Consider the following 22,858-nt stretch of genomic DNA (forward strand, 5'->3'; position numbering starts at 1 on the left):
ATTGTATTTGCAATTTATCACTATGGAATGTATGGTTTTATTTGAGTCGAACACCTATTTTACTTAAAATTAACATGTATTTATAAAATATGAAAAACAAGATCCACAAGGAAAGGCGGCGTTCAATGAACGCAACCCCCCCCCATGACCCAGCAACAAGAACCAATGGCAAGGAGCCCAGGCGGACCCCAAACATAAAAAGGACAGGGCAACGACACGTTAATCATTAAATGATAAATAATTTATTTAGCATTGACTTGTACAGTACGGGTTTAATGTTCGGGACAACTAGCCGCTAAGCGAGTGCTAGGGGGCGTGGACGGTAACTTGCACTTTCCAGTACCGTCCATGAACAGGCTCAATCAAACCGAGCCTGCAACATTTTCAATTTTGCCGTGTTGGCCTTTCTTTAGGGATTCTGTATTTATCTATTTTATGATCACATCCGTGTTATTTGTGCCGTGTGGCGGCTGTAAAAAGTCTCCCCGTACATTTAATCAATGATGTTATATTTTCGATCCTTGAAGATCGTTCAGCACGACATTATTGTTGTGCTTGTGGTATTTTTAGTTTCAACTTTTCGGCATTTTTTAGTTGGGTGGTTCCAATATTTCTACTTGAATAATGTTGAATCACCCTTAGGATATGTTGCCTGCTTTTTAAATTTGTCTTTTGACGTCTTATCTGTGATACGCAGGCTTCATAACCTCTGATCCCCTTTCAAAATTCCATTTTATTTAGTTCCGCCCATTGTTTTCTCGTTTAGGGCACACGCTTTTTATTACTTGGGGACCATACGCCGCTTTTCATGGAATGGCACGGAAGTGTAACATTGAAGGTTCCATGATAACCGCCGTATGAACACATCTGCGGATGTTTCAAAATTCTAAATTTTACCAGTTCATGTTAAATGTTGAATTCTGCTTAAGCCGGTGCTAGGGGGCGTGGACGGTAACTTGCACTTTCCAGTACCGTCCATGAACAGGCTCAATCAAACCGAGCCTGCAACATTTTCAATTTTGCCGTGTTGGCCTTTCTTTAGGGATTCTGTATTTATCTATTTTATAGTGGTCCTGTGTTGCTATATCGTCTGGGGTTGCGTTTATTAAATGCCACTCTTCTTGTTGATTATGTTTACTTATCATTAAAAAATTGATGTTACAATGTAACTTGTCTTTATTTTCTATCTATATTTATACTTTTTTCAAAGTTGTATTTGTGTCAATAATTAATTATATGTTACGACCATTTAATAGATAAATACAGAATCCCTAAAGAATATGATATGATAAACAAGATCAACAAGGAAAAGCGGCGTTCAATGAACGCAACCCCCATATGACCAAGCAACAAGAACCAGTGGCAAGGAAACCAGGCGGACCCCAAACAAAAACAGGACAGGGCAAAGACAGAGCACGGACGGGTTAATCATTAAATGATTAATAATTTGTAACTGATTAGGAATTAAAAGAAAAGAATAATATGCCCACAAAGGGGATGGGACCAGGAGACCGGGGGAAGGGGGGGGGGGCGTTAATCAAAGAAATAAAAACTAGAGGCAATGGGGAAGATACTTACCCTGGACGAGAAAACAAAAAGGGACACAAGCAAAAGTGTCACCAAAACAGTAAGAAACGACATAGGCATACATCTGAGGAACACAGAGGGGCGCCGCCTTGGAACGGTCAGCAGCATAATAATGACGGAATGTTCCAATAGAACCAAACTGAGTTGTAAGGCTGGCGTTTCTGATTGTTTGTTTGTTTGGATTTTACAGCACGTCAACACATAAATGGCCATATCGTGCCGAATGCTATAATAGGCTTAAAATATTATGTAAAAACTTTGTAAAGGATAATACAAAAGAGCCAATTAGATCCTTGAATACAAGTTTATCTCTTTCAAATAATCGATGATGTTTCTTGATGGAATTGTTTTGAAGAGTTCTTTGAGTAAATTAACATTATAAAATCTATTACGGGCCTGTGAAAAATCAAGACATTCCAGAAGAAAATGCTTGACAGTTAAATTTTCATTGCAAGCTACACAGAAAGGGGCATTGTCATTCGTGAGGAGATAAGAGTGAGTAACTTTAGTGTGTCCAATTCGGCATCGAAGAAGAACTGTTTGATCATGGCGGTTTGACAAAGACAGAGATGGTGACACATCAAGAGATGGGTTTATATCATGAAGTTTATTAAAGACGGCATTGTCCCAATTTGCTTTCCATAGGCGTTTCAACTGATGTTATGTTATATCTTAAAGAATCAGTTCCTGATAATCAATTACTTGACTACTTTGATTCTACATATGTGCATGGCCCATTTAAGTCTGTGATGTCCAAGTCTGGAATCTTAACATTCCGGCGCATGGCTCCAAGATTTGCAACTCTGGAATGTCCATGACGCTACCCTTAACTAACAATTTCTGTGAGTCCTGGAATAATTGGTTCTGAGTTTTGGTTGGCCACTCTAACCCATCTATCTGGACAGTCATCAACTGTCTCCAAAAAGACTGTGCCATTGTAGAAACAGAGGAGCTCAAGTATCAACGTGGTGAACTTTCTTGTAAACGTGTTAAAAAACAAACAATTGTGCATCAGCAGAAACTCAAAAGAATGTGTGAACAACTCATCAACAAGGAGAAGACTGTACCTGAGTTTCTTCAGGCTATCGGCCACTGTATCCGCTTAAACTAAGTACAATTAAGTACAATGAAGGAAAATAGACTCAACTGAATAAATTAGAAATGTGCTATACAAAATGTGCTTTTTTAATCATTAATTGATGAAAATGTGCTAAATTCTTAAATTATAGTAAGTAGTTTATTTTTTATATAAATAAATTGAAGAAATGACATTGAAGAAACTATTAATAATGGATAATTCAAGGTCATAAATGGGGCACAGTCTCAAATAAATGACTACTTTTTTATGTCGATTTAACTGTTAAATAAACAGTTTGTATATTGTTTGTTTAATCTCATTCATTGTATTATATTGCTATTGAAATAAATGCTATATGCTATAATTATCATGTTTTGTTTTTCAGGGATTTGGATTAAGTTTTCCGTTAACAGTTTGTAACACCTTTTTTTGCAATCAAAACATCAATAAATAATCTGTTTTGTTCTTCAGGGATTTTGATTAAGTTTTTTCTGTACAGTTTGTAACACCTTTTTTGCATATTGCACATGAAAGATGTACATACATTGTCAATAAAATTGTTCATTCCTATAAGTAAGTAAGTAAGTAAGTAAATTCTTTATTATAGTGACATGTGTTATACGTTTATACATACACATAAATACACAAAGATAAACACCCGGCCCATAGGACCTATAAGTCACCTTAACAAAATAACATATTCTGAGCATGTGTTATAGTTTTTAACATGTTATTAACATAATAGTAAATTCATATCAATACATGTTATGCATTTACGGACAGTTCAATTTTAATTAATCATGATCTATTATACAATAAATCTCTCCTTAACAGATATGCTTGAACAATAAATTTAATAACTTTATTTTGATGGTTGTTTACGAGGTAAACTAGTTTTTCATTGTCTGCCATTGTATTAAATAAATTGTTTGAAATAACATTTCCAAAAACAACAGTTCTTATATCATTGTAAATGGGACACACAACAAGGAAATGAGCTTCGTCCTCAATTTGATTTGTTTGGCACAAAATACAAAGTCTTTGATTAGGCAATTCTCCGCTATATCTACCGGTTTCTATTCTTAATGGTAGGATACCACATCTAAACTGCGCGTATAATGAGCGTTCATTTCTTTTTAAATTTAATAATAAATAATTTTCACATGTGAAGGATGTCTTAAATAATGTGTAAGTTCTCAGTTTTGGTACGTTTTCACAATCATTAGTCCATATGTCTGCGTAATATTGAATCATTTTTGAATTGGCACAGTCCATATTGATGGCCAATTTATTTTCAAAATGATCACTGAGGTCTAATTTCGTCATTATATTCTTCACTTCACTGCACCAATTATTTATTGTATCACTTTTCTCATAGTCACAGTTGAATGCCTGTTTCGTAATCCTATTATTAGGTAACTTCACAAGTCTATTCCAATAACGGATCATGCACAACCAACGTCTGTAATTACACGGTATCCAACCTGTTTCACCTGAAAGCGCAAGTTTTGGAGTAAATCTATGAACTCCCAAGAAATAGCGAATGGCCCGGTTTTGTGTGTTATCTGACGATTGAAAGTTTCTATAACCATCCAAACAGAAGCACAATAGTCCAAAAATGGGTATCACGACAGGAATTGTATAGTTTCTGAAATGTTTTAAATCCACAGTTTTTGAAATAATGTATTTTTGATATAATTCCACCAAGAGCACGACCAGCACTCTTTTGATAAAGCTTCACAGTTATATGTAAAGTCATGTTTATCGTGGAGGATAACACCTAAGTATTTATATCTGTCTACTGTCTCTAAAGAATTATCACCTATTTTAAATATGTGATCACATTGCTTTTTGTTCGTCCTTTTCCGGAAATGCAATAAACCTTTGACTTTTCACAGTTAATCAACACCCTCCACCGCTTTTGCACCAGTTATGCATGGTATTAAGCATTATCTGTAGATTTTCGGAGTTATTACTGATGAGAAACTATATCATCCCGCATAAAGTAGCATTGAGATTGATGATGTTTCATTCATTTTAATTCCAAGGTGAAGGTCATTAATTTCCTGAACAAGGTCATTTACGAAGATGGCAAAAAGTGTCGGCGACAAATTACACCCCTGCTTCACTCCTTTCGGGCAAATGAACCAGTCTGTGAGCCTGTTATTAATGCGTACACAATATATTACACACATGTTATATTGAAATTAAAAAATAATTTGTGAAAAAATGTGTATATTATATATATTTTAATTCATCAAATCTTGCCCTATAATTGATAAGTGTGGGGTTTTGTCCACTCTATAAAACTAAAGTGTTTGGGTTTTGTTCACTCTATAAAATTAAGTGGTGGGGTTTTGTCCACTCTATAAAAATTTAAATTTTGGAAACAAAGTGATCCCTCAGAAGCATTAATCACAACAAAATAACATAAGAATTGCAGACTCTTATTTACAGTATTCCTCTAGTTATGCTGAGGTTAACGTTAGGAAATGATAATAAGTGGTTTAAACTGAAAAATGACATGTGATGATTATCTTCCTAAATCATCACTACGGCAAAACTGGATGAACACTGTGAATAAAGCTGATGACAAGTGACGACGAAAAACATTTGATAGTATAATTTAACGATTTATTAACTAAAAAACAATAGTGAAAATACAAACATGGACATAATTATGAACAATAAAAATACAGAAAATAAAATCATTAATTTTTGAAAGTTTAAAAAAGTTTACAAAGAAAATCGAAAGTCTTCAGAATGAAAACAGTCCTTTAACATTTGGTACACTGTTTTCGCCTGTCTGCCGTCGTCTTTTGAAATTACAATTGAAGTCCTTTCGAATTCGTCTGATCCAAAAGACTGACATGTCCGTCACGAAATTCATGCGACGGCATGTCATTTTGAAACTTCTCAAGTCTTTTAGGCACAGCATTTCAGCTATCCTTAAAACTAACGGGTCTGCCAGTCATAGGAATACCTCGTCGTCATCCGTCCAGTAATCCATATCACCTTCTTCGTCTTCATCCCCCGTCCATTGCATCTCCGATGCCGAACCTATAGTGGAAATTTCTTTATCTTCATTTTGCATATGCGATGCCGACGCCGAATCTACTGTAGAAATCTCTTGATCATCTTGGTTTTGATCCGGACTATCTGCCGTTGTCTCCGAAGAGTCCGAAAACAACAGGCGCATCCTGAGTTGTTGGATTCCAGGAAGACCCGGATCAACATTTTCCTTTTCATCATCTCATCACCGTCGCTCGCCGTCAGGTCCACCGGATGCTGTTGGCTGCCCAGACACGCCCGTGACTGTGCCTGCGCTTGCATGGTCGCGCCTATCTCACATGCTTCGGCAATAAGCCCCATTTGAGAAAAAAGTCTTAACAGCGCAGGCTTCGACAACATTATACCTTGATTTCTTGTGTTTGCAATCGTTGCAAACACAAGACCTTCTGCCGTAACGTTAAACTTAAAAAAACACTCGCTGTCCAAGGCTACTCTGCTTGACTGCATTTTGATTTTCCTTAATTATCTTCCTGAGTAGCAAAAATAAAGTTGTTTTAGATGTGTGTAGATTGGGGAGCAAACACCCCTTATAAGTACAGCTTACTAAAGTTCGTTGTCCAATCGGGAAGGGTGTCAATTTGCGTAGCTACAGAAACATGTTCGTTGTCCAATCAAAACGTGGCGACCAGACATGTCTCGCGATAATGCGTTGCCACAGATATGGGTACGTTGTCCAATCAAAACGTTGCTACCTGGCATGTCTCGTGACAATCATGTTGCTACGGAAGTGATTAACGTGCTTCAACGTGCACGATAGAAGGTGACAAACAGGGTGGTCGAATGAATGCTTTCAATTCGCATTCAAACGAAACCAATCAAACGAAACAATTAAAAGATTAGTGATTAGTGTCATTTCGTGTTTGAGCGAATGGTTTGTTTGACTGTTTGGATTTTTACGGCACGTCAACACATAACTGGCCATATCGTGCCGAATGCTATAAAAGCTTAAAATGTTTTGTAAAACTTTGTAAATGACAATAGAAATGAACCAATTAGATCCTAGAATACAAGTTTATCTCTTTCAAATAATCAATTATGTTTTTTGATGGAATTGTATTAAAAAGTTCTTTGAGTGAATTAACAGAATAAAATCTATTACGGGCCTGTGAGAAATCATGGCATTCAATAAGAAAATGCTTGACAGTAAAATTTTCATTACAACCTACACAGAGAGGGGCATTGTCATTTGTAAGGAGATAAGAGTGGGTACTTTAAGTGTGTCCAATTCGGCATCGAAGAAGAACTGTTTGATCACGGCGTTTCGACAGAGATAGAGATTGTGACACATCAAGAGATGGGTTTATATCGTGAAGTTTATTAAAAACGGCATTGTCCCAATTTGCTTTCCATTCAGATGATACAAGTTTATTTATAGCCGGTCTAAAATCACAAGCAGGTAACAATAAGTCAGTTTTTTTGAAAATTTAATGATTGTTTAGCTAAAGCATCTACTTTTTCATTTCCTCGTATTCCTACATGACTTGGAATCCAATATAATTTAACATATTTTGTTTTTAGTATTTCATGAAATCGTAAAAGAAGTTTCTTAACCATGATATTGTAAAATTTTCATTTCTAATGGCTATTAAAACAGAAAGCGACCGGAAAATATCACAAATCTATCGTGGGTATGCTGTGCTATGTATGACAATGCTAAATCGATAGCTTTTGCTTCAGCAGTACAAATTGATGCATTATCTGGTAACCTCATACTAGATGTAAAATTATTTTCAAACACAGCCGCACCTACTTTGCAACCTTCTTTTGAACCGTCCGTATAAATATGTATAAAATCTTCATGTTCTTCCTTAATTGCTAGAAACTTCTCTTTGAAGTATTCAGGTGAATTTGATGTTTTTTTTATATTTGAAAGGTTAATATTTATATTCGGGGAATTATAAGTCCAAGGTGGAACATCCTCATCGTCATTTTGAAGGATACTGTCTGGATTAATTTTAAGTTTATCTAAATAATCTTTTAAACGAAGGCCTACTGATTTAATTTCCTTTGATTTGTTAACAAATTTTTCAGTATAACTTGGTTTGAAAATAATATTTTTTGCTGGATTTTTGCTATTAGATGAAATTCTAGTTGCGTATTGACGTGATAGCTTTTTTCGACGAAGATGAAGCGATGGTTCCCCAGCTTCCGCATATAGACTTTCTACAGGTGAAGTGCGAAAAGCACCTAAAGCTAAACGTTAACCCTGGTGATGTATGGTATCTTGCATTTGAAGATACGATTTTCTTGCAGACCAATATACTACAGAACCATAATTTAATTTTGATCGGATAAGACTTCTGTATAATTTCAGTAATGTGGAAGAATTTGATCCCCAATTTGTACTTGATAAAACCTTAAGTAAATTTAAAGCTTTTAGGCATTTAGTTTTCAGATGTTTAATATGTGGTATAAAAGAAAGTTTTTTTATCAAATATAATTCCTAAAAACTTAGCTTCATCAACTACTGGAATTTTAGAACCAGATATGGTGTATTAAATTGTTTTATTGTATTTCGATTAGTGTTATTAGTGTTATTAAATCGTATTGTAACGAAAACGTTTGTTTTGATAAGTGCCAATTCGTGTTGGAACGAAATCTCACCAATCATCTTCTTTCTTTTTGTCTTGTTGTTGGGTTTAATTATTCTTATTGTATTGTAATGGTCTTATTCCTTTGTTCATCAGTGTTAAATCGTGATGTAACGGAAAACATACGTTTCTGATTTGTGTCGGTTCGTGTTTGAACGAGATTCCACCAATCATAATCATTCTCTCTTTTTTTCTTTTTGTTTTGCTTGTTTGGATTAGTTCATGCCGTTGTCTTCCTTGGTTTTATTAAGTTAAAAGGTTTCAGTATGGAATCTTCGCTTTTCTATAAAGTATTATTAAGACGGTGTTTCATTGTTTTTAGTATAAAAATTAGTAAAAACTATTTATTCATTACCTAGTCCAAATTAATCGTCCAATTTGACCCATTTACAGATATAAAATACAATACAAACATGGACATAATTATGAACAATAAAAATACAGTAAATAAAATCATTAATTTTTGAAAGTTTAAAAAAGTTTACAAAGAAAATCGAAAGTCTTCAGAATGAAAACAGTCCTTTAACATTTGGTACACTGTTTTCGCCTGTCTGCCGTCGTCAATTGAAAAATCACAATTGAAGTCCTTTCGAATTCGTCTGATCCAAAAGACTGACATGTCCGTCACGAAATTCATGCGACGGCATGTCATTTTGAAACTTCTCAAGTCTTTTAGGCACAGCATTTCAGCTGTCCTTAAAACTAACGGGTCTGCCAGTCATAGGAATACCTCGCCGTCATCCGCCCCGTAATCCATATCACCTTCTTCGTCTTCATCCCCCGTCCATTGCATCTCCGATGCCGAACCTATAGTGGAAATTTCTTTATCTTCATCTTGCATATGCGATGCCGACGCCGAATCTACTGTAGAAATCTCTTGATCATCTTGGTTTTGATCTGGACTATCTGCCGTTGTCTCCGAAGAGTCCGAAACCAACAGGCGCATCCTGAGTTGTTGGATTCCAGGAAGACCCGGATCAACATTTTCCTTTAAATCATCATCATCATCACCGTCGCTCGCCGTCAGGTCCACCGGATGTTGTTGGCTTCCCAGACTCGCCCGTGACTGTGCCTTCGCTTGCATTGTCGCGCCTATCTCGCATGCTTCGGCAATAAGCCCCGTTTGAGAAAAAAGTCTCAACAGGGCAGGCTTCGTCAACATGATCCCTTGGTTTCTTGTGTTTGCAATCGTTGCAAACACAAGACCCTCTGCCGTCACGTCCATCTTCAAAAAACTCTCGCTGTCCAAGGCAACTCTGACTGACTGCATTTTGGCTTTACTTAATTTTCTTCCCGAGTAGCAGAAGTAAATTAGTTTTAGATGTGTGTAGATTGGGGAGCAAACACCCCTTATAAGTACAGCTTACTAAAGTTCGTCGTCCAATCGGGAAGGGTGTCAATTCGCGTAGCTACAGAAACAAGTTCGTTGTCCAATCAAAACGTGGCGACCAGACATGTCTCGCGATAATGCGTTGCCACAGATATGGGTACGTTGTCCAATCAAAACGTTGCTACCTGGCATGTCTCGTGACAACCATGTTGCTACGGAAGTGATTAACGTGCTTCAACGTGCACGATAAAAGGTGACAAACAGGGTGGTCGAATGAATGCTTTCAATTCGCATTCAAACGAAACCAATCAAACGAAACAATTAAAAGATATGTGATTAGTGTCATTTCGTGTTTGAGCGAATGGTTTGTTTGTTTGGATTTTTACGGCACGTCAACACATAACTGGCCATATCGTGCCGAATGCTATAAAAACTTAAAATGTTATGTAAAACTTTGTAAATGACAATAGAAATGAACCAATTAGATCCTAGAATACAGGTTTATCTCTTTCAAATAATCAATAATGTTTTTTGATGGAATTGTATTAAAAAGTTCTTTGTGAGTGAATTTACAGAATAAAATCTATTACGGGCCTGTGAGAAATCATGACATTCAATAAGAAAATGCTTGACAGTAAAATTTTCATTACAACCTACACAGAAAGGGGCATTGTCATTTGTAAGGAGATAAGAGTGGGTACTTTAAGTGTGTCCAATTCGGCATCGAAGAAGAACTGTTTGATCACGGCGTTTCGACAGAGATAGAGATTGTGACACATCAAGAGATGGATTTATATCGTGAAGTTAATTAAAAACGGCATTGTCCCAATTTGCTTTCCATTCAGATGATACGAGTTTATTTATAGCCGGTCTATAATCACAAGCAGGTAACAATAAGTCAGTTTTTTTGAAAATTTAATGATTGTTTAGCTAAAGCATCTACTTTTTCATTTCCTCGTATTCCTACATGACTTGGAATCCAATATAATTTAACATATTTTGTTTTTAGTATTTCATGAAATCGTAAAAGAAGTTTCTTAACCATGATATTGTCAGATTTGTTATTTTTAATGGCTATTAAAACAGAAAGCGAGTCAGAAAATATCACAAATCTATCGTGGGTATGCTGTGCTATGTATGACAATGCTAAATCGATAGCTTTTGCTTCAGCAGTAAAAATTGATGCATTATCTGGTAACCTCATACTAGATGTAAAATTATTTTCAAACACAGCCGCACCTACTTTGCAACCTTCTTTTGAACCGTCCGTATAAATATGTATAAAATCTTCATGTTCTTCCTTATCCAGTTACCTCTCTGGCGTGGGTTCGATCCCCGGGAGATGCTTTGGTAGTTTAGCGCGGAGGAAGGTAGTCTAGTACTGGTGTAACTCTCCAGGAACGATGGTTAGGAAACTACCCGCCTATATGACTGAAATACTGTTGGGAAAAGGCGTAAAATGAAACAAACAAACAAACAAATGTTCTTCCTTAATTGCTAGAAACTTCTCTTTGAAGTATTCAGGTGAATTTGATGACTTTTTTATATTTGAAAGGTTAATATTTATTTTCGGGGAATTATAAGTCCAAGGTGGAACATCCTCATCGTCATTTTGAAGGATACTGTCTGGATTAATTTTAAGTTTATCTAAATAATCTTTTAAACGAAGGCCTAATGGTTTAATTTCCTTTGATTTGTTAACAAATTTTTCAGTATAACTTGGTTTAAAAATAATATTTTTTGCTGGATTTTTGCTATTAGATGAAATTCTAGTTGCATATTGACGTGATAGCTTTTTCGACGAAGATGAGGCGATGGTTCCCCAGCTTCCGCATATAGACTTTCTACAGGTGAAGTGCGAAAAGCACCTTAAGCTAAACGTAAACCCTGGTGATGTATGGTATCTAGCATTTGAAGATACGATTTTCTTGCAGACCCATATACTACAGAACCATTATTTAATTTTGATCGGATAAGACTTCTGTATAATTTCAGTAATGTGGAAGAATTTGATCCCCAATTTGTACTTGATAAAACCTTAAGTAAATTTAAAGCTTTTAGGCATTTAGTTTTCAGATGTTTAATATGTGGTATAAAAGAAAGTTTTTTTATCAAATATAATTCCTAAAAACTTAGCTTCATTAACTACTGGAATTTTAGAACCAGATATGGTGTATTAAATTGTTTTATTGTATTTCGATTAGTGTTATTAGTGTTATTAAATCGTATTGTAACGAAAACGTTTGTTTTGATAAGTGCCAATTCGTGTTGGAACGAAATCTCACCAATCATCTTCTTTCTTTTTGTCTTGTTGTTGGGTTTATTCTTATTGTATTGTAATGGTCTTATTTCTTTGTTCATTAGTGTTAAATCGTGCTGTAACGGAAAACATACGTTTCTGATTTGTGTCGGTTCGTGTTGGAACGAGATTCCACCAATCATATTCCTTCTCTCTTTTTTTTTGCTTGTTTGGATTAGTTCATGCCGTTGTCTTCCTTGGTTTTATTAAGTTAAAAGGTTTATCATGGAATCTTCGCTTTTCTATAAAGTATTATTAAGACGGTGTTTCATTGTTTTTAGTATAAAAATTAGTAAAAACTATTTATTCATTACCTAGTCCAAATTAATCGTCCAATTTGACTCATTTACAGATATAAAATACAATACAAACATGGACATAATTATGAACAATAAAAATACAGAAAATAAAATCATTAATTTTTGAAAGTTTAAAAAAATTTACAAACAAAATCGAAAATCTTCAGAATTAAAACATTCCTTCAGCATTTGGTAAACTATTTTCGCTTGCCTGCCGTCGTCGATTGAAAAGTCACACTTGAAGTCATTCCGAATACGTCGGATCCAAAAGACTGACATGTCCGTCACGAAATTCATGCGACGGCATGTCATTTTTAAACTTCTCAAGTCTTTTAGGGACAGAAGACTGGCTATTCTTAACACTAACGGGTCAGCCAGTCATAGAAAAACTTCATCGTCGTCCGTCCCGTAATCCATATCACCTTCGACTCCATCCCCCGTGCATTCCATCTCGGATGCCGAACCTATAGTTGACATTTCTTTGTCTTCGTCTTGCATCTGCGATGCCGACGCCGAATCTACACTTGAAATCTCTTGATCATTTTGGCTTTGATCCGGACTATCTGGCGTTGTCTCCGAAGAGTCGGAAAACAACAGGCGCATCCTGAGTTTTTGTATCCCAGGAAGACCGGGATCAACATTCTCCTTATCATCGTCATCATCATCGCTGTCGCTTGCCGTCAGGTCCACCGGATGCTGTTGGCTGCCCAGACACGCCCGTGACTGTGCCTGCGCTTGCATGGTCGCGCCTATCTCACATGCTTCGGCAATAAGCCCCATTTGAGAAAAAAGTCTTAACAGCGCAGGCTTCGACAACATTATACCTTGATTTCTTGTGTTTGCAATCGTTGCAAACACAAGACCTTCTGCCGTAACGTTTAACTTAAAAAAAACTCTCGCTGTCCAAGGCAACTCTGCTTGACTGCATTTTGATTTTACTTAATTATCTTCCTGAGTAGCAAAAATAAAGTTGTTTTAGATGTGTGTAGATTGGGGAGCAAACACCCCTTATAAGTACAGCTTACTAAAGTTCGTTGTCCAATCGGGAAGGGTGTCAATTTGCGTAGCTACAGAAACAAGTTCGTTGTCCAATCAAAACGTGGCGACCAGACATGTCTCGCGATAATGCGTTGCTACAGATATGGGTACGTTGTCCAATCAAAACGTTGCTACCTGGCATGTCTCGTGACAATCATGTTGCTACGGAAGTGATTAACGTGCTTCAACGTGCACGATAAAAGGTGACAAACAGGGTGGTCGAATGAATGCTTTCAATTCGCATTCAAACGAAACCAATCAAACGAAACAATTAAAAGATTAGTGATAAGTGTCATTTCGTGTTTGAGCGAATGGTTTGTTTGTTTGAATTTTTACGGCACGTCAACACATAACTGGCCATATCGTGCCGAATGCTATAAAAGCTTAAAATGTTATGTAAAACTTTGTAAATGACAATAGAAATGAACCAATTAGATCCTAGAATACAAGTTTATCTCTTTCAAATAATCAATTATGTTTTTTATGGAATTGTATTAAAAAGTTCTTTGAGTGAATTTACAGAATAAAATCTATTACGGGCCTGTGAGAAATCATGACATTCAATAAGAAAATGCTTGACAGTAAAATTTTCATTACAACCTACACAGAAAGGGGCATTGTCATTTGTAAGGAGATAAGAGTGGGTACTTTAAGTGTGTCCAATTCGGCATCGAAGAAGAACTGTTTGATCACGGCGGTTCGACAGAGATAGAGATTGTGACACATCAAGAGATGTGTTTATATCGTGAAGTTTATTAAAAACGGCATTGTCCCAATTTGCTTTCCATTCAGATGATACGAGTTTATTTATAGCCGGTCTAAAATCACAAGCAGGTAACAATAAGTCAGTTTTTTGAAAATTTAATGATTGTTTAGCTAAAGCATCTACTTTTTCATTTCCTCGTATTCCTACATGACTTGGAATCCAATATAATTTAACATATTTTGTTTTTAGTATTTCATGAAATCGTAAAAGAAGTTTCTTAACCATGATATTGTCAGATTTTTTATTTTTAATGGCTATTAAAACAGAAAGCGAGTCAGAAAATATCACAAATCTATCGTGGGTATGCTGTGCTATGTATGACAATGCTAAATCGATAGCTTTTGCTTCAGCAGTACAAATTGATGCATTATCTGGTAACCTCATACTAGATGTAAAATTATTTTCAAACACAGCCGCACCTACTTTGCAACCTTCTTTTGAACCGTCCGTATAAATATGTATAAAATCTTCATGTTCTTCCTTAATTGCTAGAAACTTCTCTTTGAAGTATTCAGGTGAATTTGATGACTTTTTTATATTTGAAAGGTTAATATTTATTTTCGGGGAATTATAAGTCCAAGGTGGAACATCCTCATCGTCATTTTGAAGGATACTGTCTGGATTAATTTTAAGTTTATCTAAATAATCTTTTAAACGAAGGCCTAATGATTTAATTTCCTTTGATTTGTTAACAAATTTTTCAGTATAACTTGGTTTGAAAATAATATTTTTTGCTGGATTTTTGCTATTAGATGAAATTCTAGTTGCGTATTGACGTGATAGCTTTTTTCGACGAAGATGAAGCGATGGTTCCCCAGCTTCCGCATATAGACTTTCTACAGGTGAAGTGCGAAAAGCACCTAAAGCTAAACGTTTGTTTGTTTGTTTGTTTCATTTTACGCCTTTTTCCAACAGTATTTCAGTCATATAGGCGGGTAGTTTCCTAACCATCGTTCCTGGAGAGTTACACCAGTACTAGACTACCTTCCTCCGCGCTAAACAAAAAGCTAAACGTAAACCCTGGTGATGTATGGTATCTAGCATTTGAAGATACGATTTTCTTGCAGACCCATATACTACAGAACCATAATTTAATTTTGATCGGATAAGACTTCTGTATAATTTCAGTAATGTGGAAGAATTTGATCCCCAATTTGTACTTGATAAAACCTTAAGTAAATTTAAAGCTTTAAGGCATTTAGTTTTCAGATGTTTAATATGTGGTATAAAAGAAAGTTTTTTTTTTATCAAATATAATTCCTAAAAACTTAGCTTCATCAACTACTGGAATTTTAGAACCAGATATGGTGTATTAAATTGTTTTATTATATTTCGATTAGTGTTATTAGTGTTATTAAATCGTATTGTAACGAAAACGTTTGTTTTGTTAATTACGGAATCATTCAATGAAATGGCTGTTATGACTACATGTGTGTATACGCTAAGAAGTGTTTTGTTCGAAATTTATTGATTGAAAATTCACGTGAAGCGATTATGCACGAGAAAAGCGATTTTCACTGACCAAGCTTGTGTGCTCTCAAGCATGAAGCTATTATCAAAACGTTCATGTAGACAATAACTACATTTGATAATATACGTGTGGTGAATATTTCATATGTGTACATTTCTTCGTTTTGAAGTAAAGTCCATTTTTAGACGAGCGTTAGAACTTTTGATTAGTATAGATTAGTCTGACCTGAATTTATTAGTGGCCTCATCCCTTTCAATCGTTAAAATTTCATGACAACTAAATCTAATGAACACTAACCTTTGCGCGAGAGGTCAAAATTAACAAATTACATTGGCTAACAAATAAATAACATCTCATTTTTTCACGTCTGGCGGGATTTGTAAAAAATTATCACCGGTCAGGGAATTTGTTGACGAAAAATGTGGTTTTCAGCCATCCTAAACAGAATAGTACTCGTCTATATTTACAGTCAGGTAAATCCCGGGTTGTCACAGTCCTGTCCTATGTGTAATTGGTTATGTAAAATTATGGTTGAATTCATTTTAATCCAGATATTTTCCTCAGCTGTTTCTCAGCTCAATTGAGTTTTTATTTTCAAATATGTGAACATTTGTCTAAAGACAATTAATTTTCTTTTCTTTGCACATGTGCTTGATAATGTTTGCTTTATTATTATTATTTTGATGATGTTATTTCACTTATTGACTTAAATTATCGTACACGTTGCTTTGTTGCAGGTAAGATTCGAGGCAGGGCTTGTATGGGTTGTAACCTGAAACTGAAGGTACCAAACCATCTTATTGTTGTTTTAAACGACCTCTCCGTGTACGACGGAAGAATTCTAGTGTGCGCAGCTGATATTCATGGCGTCGATAACATTAAAGTCATTCCAAGGACTATAGACTCGTACGCAGGGTTGACCATAAACAGATGCCGCTTCATCGACTTTAAGAATTTCTTCAAGGACCCACTTAGATCTCTTGTAGACGGACTTCGAGCGGAAGAAGGTGATGGCGCTTTCGTGCATGCTAATACGTACTGGCCGTGCTCAGCTAATGAACACAAGCTTTGTAAAATACCGTTATGTAGGGACTACATAAGAGGTCCAGAGGAGCTGATCGAGTCAGAACTGCCATCAATTGAACAGTTCGGTGACTGCATCGAGGATACGACATTGTCACAAGACGACTACCGAGTCGTGAAAAACGTCTGGAACTCAGCTAACGAAAAAAGTCTTAAAAAACTAATGGAATTGGCACTGATTACAGACTGTTTATTTACGGCCGATATTGTCAGCAGTCTGAGAACAGCTGTGATGAAGGACCTTAAACTGGACCCTATTAGGTTTTATACGCTCGCTAGCTTTGCATGGGAAAGCGCCTTGCGGTTCAGTGGCACTTCACTTGGACTGCAAACTACCCACGAAGCACATCTTATGATAGAAAATGCTATAAGGGGTAAGTTTAGAATTAATTAATTAATTAATTAATTGATTAATTTTTTTATTAAGTAAGTAAGTTATTGATAATTAATTATGTAACTTAGAAAGGAATAAATAAATTAATCAATCAATCAAATACTTGATTAATTGAACAGCTGTTATGTTTTATTTTCGTTAAATGACAAACACTTCTTTAAATAGAGATTTAGTGAGCCTTTTCAAACGTTAACGACAGTTAGACACTTTTGAAATGTTTGTAGATTTCTTGATAAAGAAATACACATTTCATTGTTTCTGGTATTACTCAACCTTAGATATTTTCTCATTCACAGGTGGTATTGCAGTTGTTGGAAATCCGAGGTATGCCCGGGCAAACAACGCCGAAATGCCAAAAGAAATGTTTAACGAAAACGAAGAGAACAGCTACATTGACTTCATGGATTTCAATGGGCTGTATACATCAACAATGACCTCGGCAAGACTCCCAGCATACGGATTTCGCTTCCTCGAAAGAAATGAGATAGACAGAATTGATTTTGCGGAAATACCACCAGATAATGATCATGGTTACATTTTAGAGGTTGATTTGAGCTATCCACCAGAACTGCACGATGATCACGATGGTATGATATTTGTTTTTCCACTTTTATTTTAATTCGACATATAGTAACACGCCAAGATGTTTTTTTATCTTAAAGCCCGTTCCGTACTCACTCTGTTGGTATATCTTTCATTTGTGTACATATTTGGACAAGAAAAAAAATATAATGCATTGGTAAATATGAGAAATTCTTTCATTTTCAGATTTCCCACTAGCCCCGGAACGAGTGACAATTACAAAAGACGATCTATCGGAACACACTGTCAGAATGGCGGAGTCATGTGGTGTCAACATGGACAATATGAAACTGGACAATCGCCTGTGTTTGACATTGAAGGATAAAAAAAAGTACACAGTACACTACAGAAACCTTCAGTTCTACACAAAACACGGTCTATGTGTTACCAAAATACACCGTGTACTGACCTTCACACAGGTGCCATTTTTGCAGTCCTTTATGCTTCACTGCGCAGAGAAACGAAGAGCAGCGAAATCACAGTTTTACAAGACCCTGTGGAAGAGTATCGCAAACTTAGTATCTTTAGTGAGCTTTAGGTGCATTTCGCACCTCACCTATAGAAAGTCTATATGCGGAAGCTGGGGAACCATCGCTTCAGCTTCGTCGAAAAAAGCTATCACTTCAATGTGCAACTAGAATTTCATCAAATAGCATAAATCCAGCCAAAAATATAATTTTCAAAACCAAGTTATATTGAAAAATTTGTTAACAAACCAAAGACAATTAAACCATTAGGCCTTCTTTTAAAAGATGATTTAGATAAACTTAAAATTAGTCCAGACAGTATCCTTCAAAATGACGATGAGGATGTTTCACCTTGGACTTATAATTCCCCTGAAATAAATATTAACCTTTCAAATATAAAAAAGTCATCAAATTCACATGAATATTTCAAAGAGAAATTTCTAGCAATTAAGGAAGAACGTGAAGAGTTTATACATATTTATACGGACGGTTCAAAGGAAGGTTGCAAAGTAGGTGCGGCTGTGTTTGAAAATAATTTTACATCTAGTATGAGGTTACCAGATAATGCATCAATTTTTACTGCTGAAGCAAAAGCTATAGATTTAGCATTTTCATACATAGAACAGTATTCCCATGATAAATTTGTGATATTTTCTGACTCGCTATCTGTTTTAATATCCATTAAAAATTAAAAATATTCTGACAATATCATGATAAAGAAACTTCTTTAACGATTTCATGATATACTTAAAATAAAATCTGTTAAATAATATTGGATTTCAAGTCATGTAGGTATACGAGGAAATGAAAAAGTAGATGCTTAAGCTAAACAATCTTTAAATTTTCAAAAAACTGACTTATTGTTACCTGCTTCTGATTGTAGAACGGCTATAAATAAACTCGTTTCATCTGGAAAGCAAATTGGGACAATGACGTCTTTAATAAACTTCATGATATAAACCCATCTCTTGATGTATCACCATCTCTGTCTTTGTCAAACCGCCATGATCAAACAGTCCTTCTTCGATGCCGAATTGGAGACACTAAAGTTACCCACTCTTATCTCCTCACGAATGACAATGCCCCTTTCTGTGTAGCTTGCAATGAAAATTATACTGTCAAGCATATTCTTCTGGAATGTCATGATTTTTCACAGGCCTGTAATAGATTTTATAATTTAAATTCACCTAAGGAACTCTTTAATACAATTCCATCAAAAAACATCATCGATTATTTGAAAATGATAAACTTGTATTCGAGGATCTAATTGGCTCTTTTTCGTTGTCTTTTGCAGAGTTTTACATTATATTTTAAGCCTATTTTAGCATTCGGCACGATATGGCCATTTATGTGTTGACGTGCCGTAAAATCCAAACAAAAAACAAACAAATTTTTGGTAAGATCGGGCCTTTTTAAAATATTTAAACAATTGAATTGAAAATAGTCGAAAATTGAGTAAAATATCGTAAAAACGGTTTTTGAACTTCAACAAAATTGCAAGATTTACAAATAAATCCAAGTTAGTGTAAACTATAAAAATAGTATGAATCAAAACATAGAAATATGACTTTTTTTTAAAAAATCACTGTTTTATAATTTTCTTTTGCTCTTGCCATTTACGTACGGACGATCATTAGTGCCAGGTTTGTGCTTTTTATTAACTCGTAATTTCGAGAAACTGACTCGAAATTTCAAGCAACTTATCTCGAAATTTCTAGTTACTTACTCGCAATTTCGACAAACTAATTCGAAATTTCGAGTAACTTATCTCGAAATTTCATCTTATCAACTCGAAATTTCGACAACGAAACTCGAACTTTTGACTTAGTCACTCGAAATGTCTTACTACTTATCTCGAAATTTCGACTTATTAACTCGAAATTTTGACTAAGTAACTCAAAATTTATATTTAGAAACTGGAAACTTATTATCTCCAACGTTACTAGAACAACTAATAGATAACCCCTATTGATTTTTGGGTCGCTGAGTCAAAGGTCAAGGTCACATGGCGTCTTAAATGTCAGAACAGTTTCCGCTGATTATCTTGAAAAATATTCATCACAAAAATGTCATATTTCACATATTGATTGATCATAACTAGTAGATGACTCCTATTGATTTGGGGGTCATAAGGTTAAAAGTCAATGTCACAGGGTCCTTGAATGGTAAATGATTTCCGTTTTTTATCTTGGTTACCATTTATCACAAAGTCTTCATTTTTCACACCTATTGATTTTGGGTCACTAGTTCAAAGTTCTAGGTCACAGAAGCCTTAAATATCTCATTATCTTGAAAACTATTTATCACAAAGTCTTCATTATTTTTCTTTTTTCTGTAATTGAACACTTCCATGTACCCATTTATGGCAAGTTTCTATAGCAAAATTACCAATTATGTGAGTCAACATATGTGTCGTTCGACATTTCATGTTACATAATTAATTTAAAAATCGCTATAGATTTAATGTCAGACTATAACACATATGCGCAATATCAAAGAAATTAATCGTGTTTGCAAAATTACCTTAAAGGCACATTACGGACTAAATACTTTTATTACGAGATGTGAAAGTGTATATCTGACTTTAACTTATATAAGTTATATATAGAATAGTAGCATCATACCTTAATAAATAAATAAATGCATACATAAATAAATAAATGAATGAGTGAATGAATGAATAAATAGCAACTTGAACTTATATAAAATAACTAATAATAACAATGATATAAAATAATATTTTATACATTATAGTGTTTATTAATCACAATAAAAAGGAATATGTAACAACTATAAAAGTGTAAACAAAATGTGGTATACTTTAATAACAGGCTTTTATTGCTTTGATAAAAGATTACATCGATTATTGACTATGCATGTATGTAACAGATCTGAACTGTTGACAGCTTGGATATATGTAAATGTGAAGTAAATCACTCTCCTTTACATTTCTATCTACATTAAGCTTTGTACAATACTGATTCAGTCTTATGACAAATATGGCTACAAAAGTTGTACTATTTGGCGACAGCTATGTTAAACGCCTTAGTTTATTTTGCTAGGATCGAACAGGTTTTCACATCCCATTCAACATAAGATGGTATGGCAAAGGCGGTCTCAGAAAAGACAGAATGAGTACCAACTTAAACAGCAACATGTTACATGAGAAAGGTGAAATTATTGCGGAAGGTGGCAACGACATCACCCCTACGTCTAGTCCGAAGGAAATTGTAAGACGAATTAAAGTATAGGATTGGATGCCCCACATGGGATAATGGGCATTAAAACGACCTTACAAAATGACAGGTGATGGAAGTTGCTTGTTATGCTGTATTAAATTTTATTTGACATTGAGGAACACAGTTTAAAACAGCAATTGAAGAACCACCTGATGTTCTAGAGTTGCTGGTACATATATGATTACAAAGAGTATAATCGTTGAGTGTTAAACTATCTTTAGGGGACAGCATAGGCTCTTGAAGACACAGTACTTTTCAAAAAATATTTTGACAAAATAAGAAGTAAATCATTATAATTTGATTTTAAACCACGACAGTTCCATTTTAAAATAGTATGATTTCTGATTGGTATATATTTCTGTTATTATTTAAGAAACTTTATAGGACTTCTATTTTTCGCTGTTCCTTGTGGAGAGATGTTCAGGTCCTCGTCTTCCATCGACTCGGTATCTTCTTAAACATCATACTGATTTGATGTGTTGGCTGCGTTCCGCATTTCCTTCTTCAGCCGATCTGTGATAACAAGCCGCTCTTTTGGCGAGAAACTTTCTCCGGAGATGCAACTCTTGCTGGTGCAGCTGGTTAATTTGGTGAATATTTGGAAGGTGACTGTGTCTGCACGGATGTAGGCTATTTATATGAAGAACTATTAGTCTGTAGAGGGTTGCAGTATCTCAAGAGGAGGACATTTACATAAGTTAACCTGTACAGCAGAGTCAACCATCTTTACCGCCCTAGACACAGCAGCTGGATATGACAGCTGTTTCGGTATCTGGCTTTAAACAAGCTTGCGAGCATTTGGAAACGAAATATTTTGTTTACATTTTTGACGGCGGATTTTGTTATCCTTAACCCACACAGGGCAAGAGCGGGAGGTTGGTTAATGATTACCTCCGCAGTTCGAACATTGAATAGGAAGGTAACATTATCGGCTACAGTTTTCAATATATTGATGGTTTGTGCTACATTTTCAAAATATTGATTGCTTTAGACATTTTGTTTTGTTTTTTGTTTTTGTTTTGTATGATGATGACCAAATATAGAACATTTATAGCACTGCATAGGTTTAGAATGTAACCCTTAACGCGAACGTTGAGGTATCCAACTCGAAGAGACGATGGGAGAATTGGTGTAGAGACAGTAACAATTTTGCTGTTTGTATGTGTTCGATTTCCGTTTCTTGTTGTGAATATACGTTTGACATTTGAAACAAGCTGGTCATGTAGCTCGGCAGCAATGTATATCTCTGCATTGATGTTTAGTTACATATTTTGTATTGTAAAAATATACACACAATATACAATTTCACAATTTTACAAAAAATAATGAAGTGTACATACAAAAGGGTTGGGCAAAAAGTTCTAACGACATTATCGTGGATTCTTTACTGATTAATTTTATATTATTTGAATGTATAGTTGTATGATATCGAAGGTTCTATGTTACCAGATAATGCAGTAATTTTTACTGCTGAAGCAAAAGCTATAGATAAAGCATTGTCATGCATAGAACAGAATACCCATGATAAATTTTTGATATTTTCTGACTCGCTTTCTGTTTGA

General features: G+C 35.1%; 1 protein-coding gene across 1 annotated transcript; it reads left to right on the forward strand.

Moving 5' to 3' along the window:
- Positions 1–15,776: 15,776 nt before the first annotated feature.
- LOC132741843 (uncharacterized) lies at positions 15,777–22,858 on the forward strand. Its single transcript, XM_060730103.1, has 6 exons — positions 15,777–16,004; positions 16,269–16,988; positions 17,305–17,595; positions 17,777–18,117; positions 21,120–21,287; positions 22,715–22,858. Exons 2-6 carry the CDS (start codon positions 16,292–16,294, stop codon positions 22,856–22,858), a joined length of 1,641 nt encoding a protein of 546 aa, XP_060586086.1. The 5' UTR covers positions 15,777–16,004; positions 16,269–16,291.

Source organism: Ruditapes philippinarum, unplaced genomic scaffold (assembly GCF_026571515.1).
Source record: "Ruditapes philippinarum isolate M1 unplaced genomic scaffold, ASM2657151v2 ctg8015_1_1_1_1, whole genome shotgun sequence".
NCBI lineage: Eukaryota > Metazoa > Mollusca > Bivalvia > Venerida > Veneridae > Ruditapes > Ruditapes philippinarum.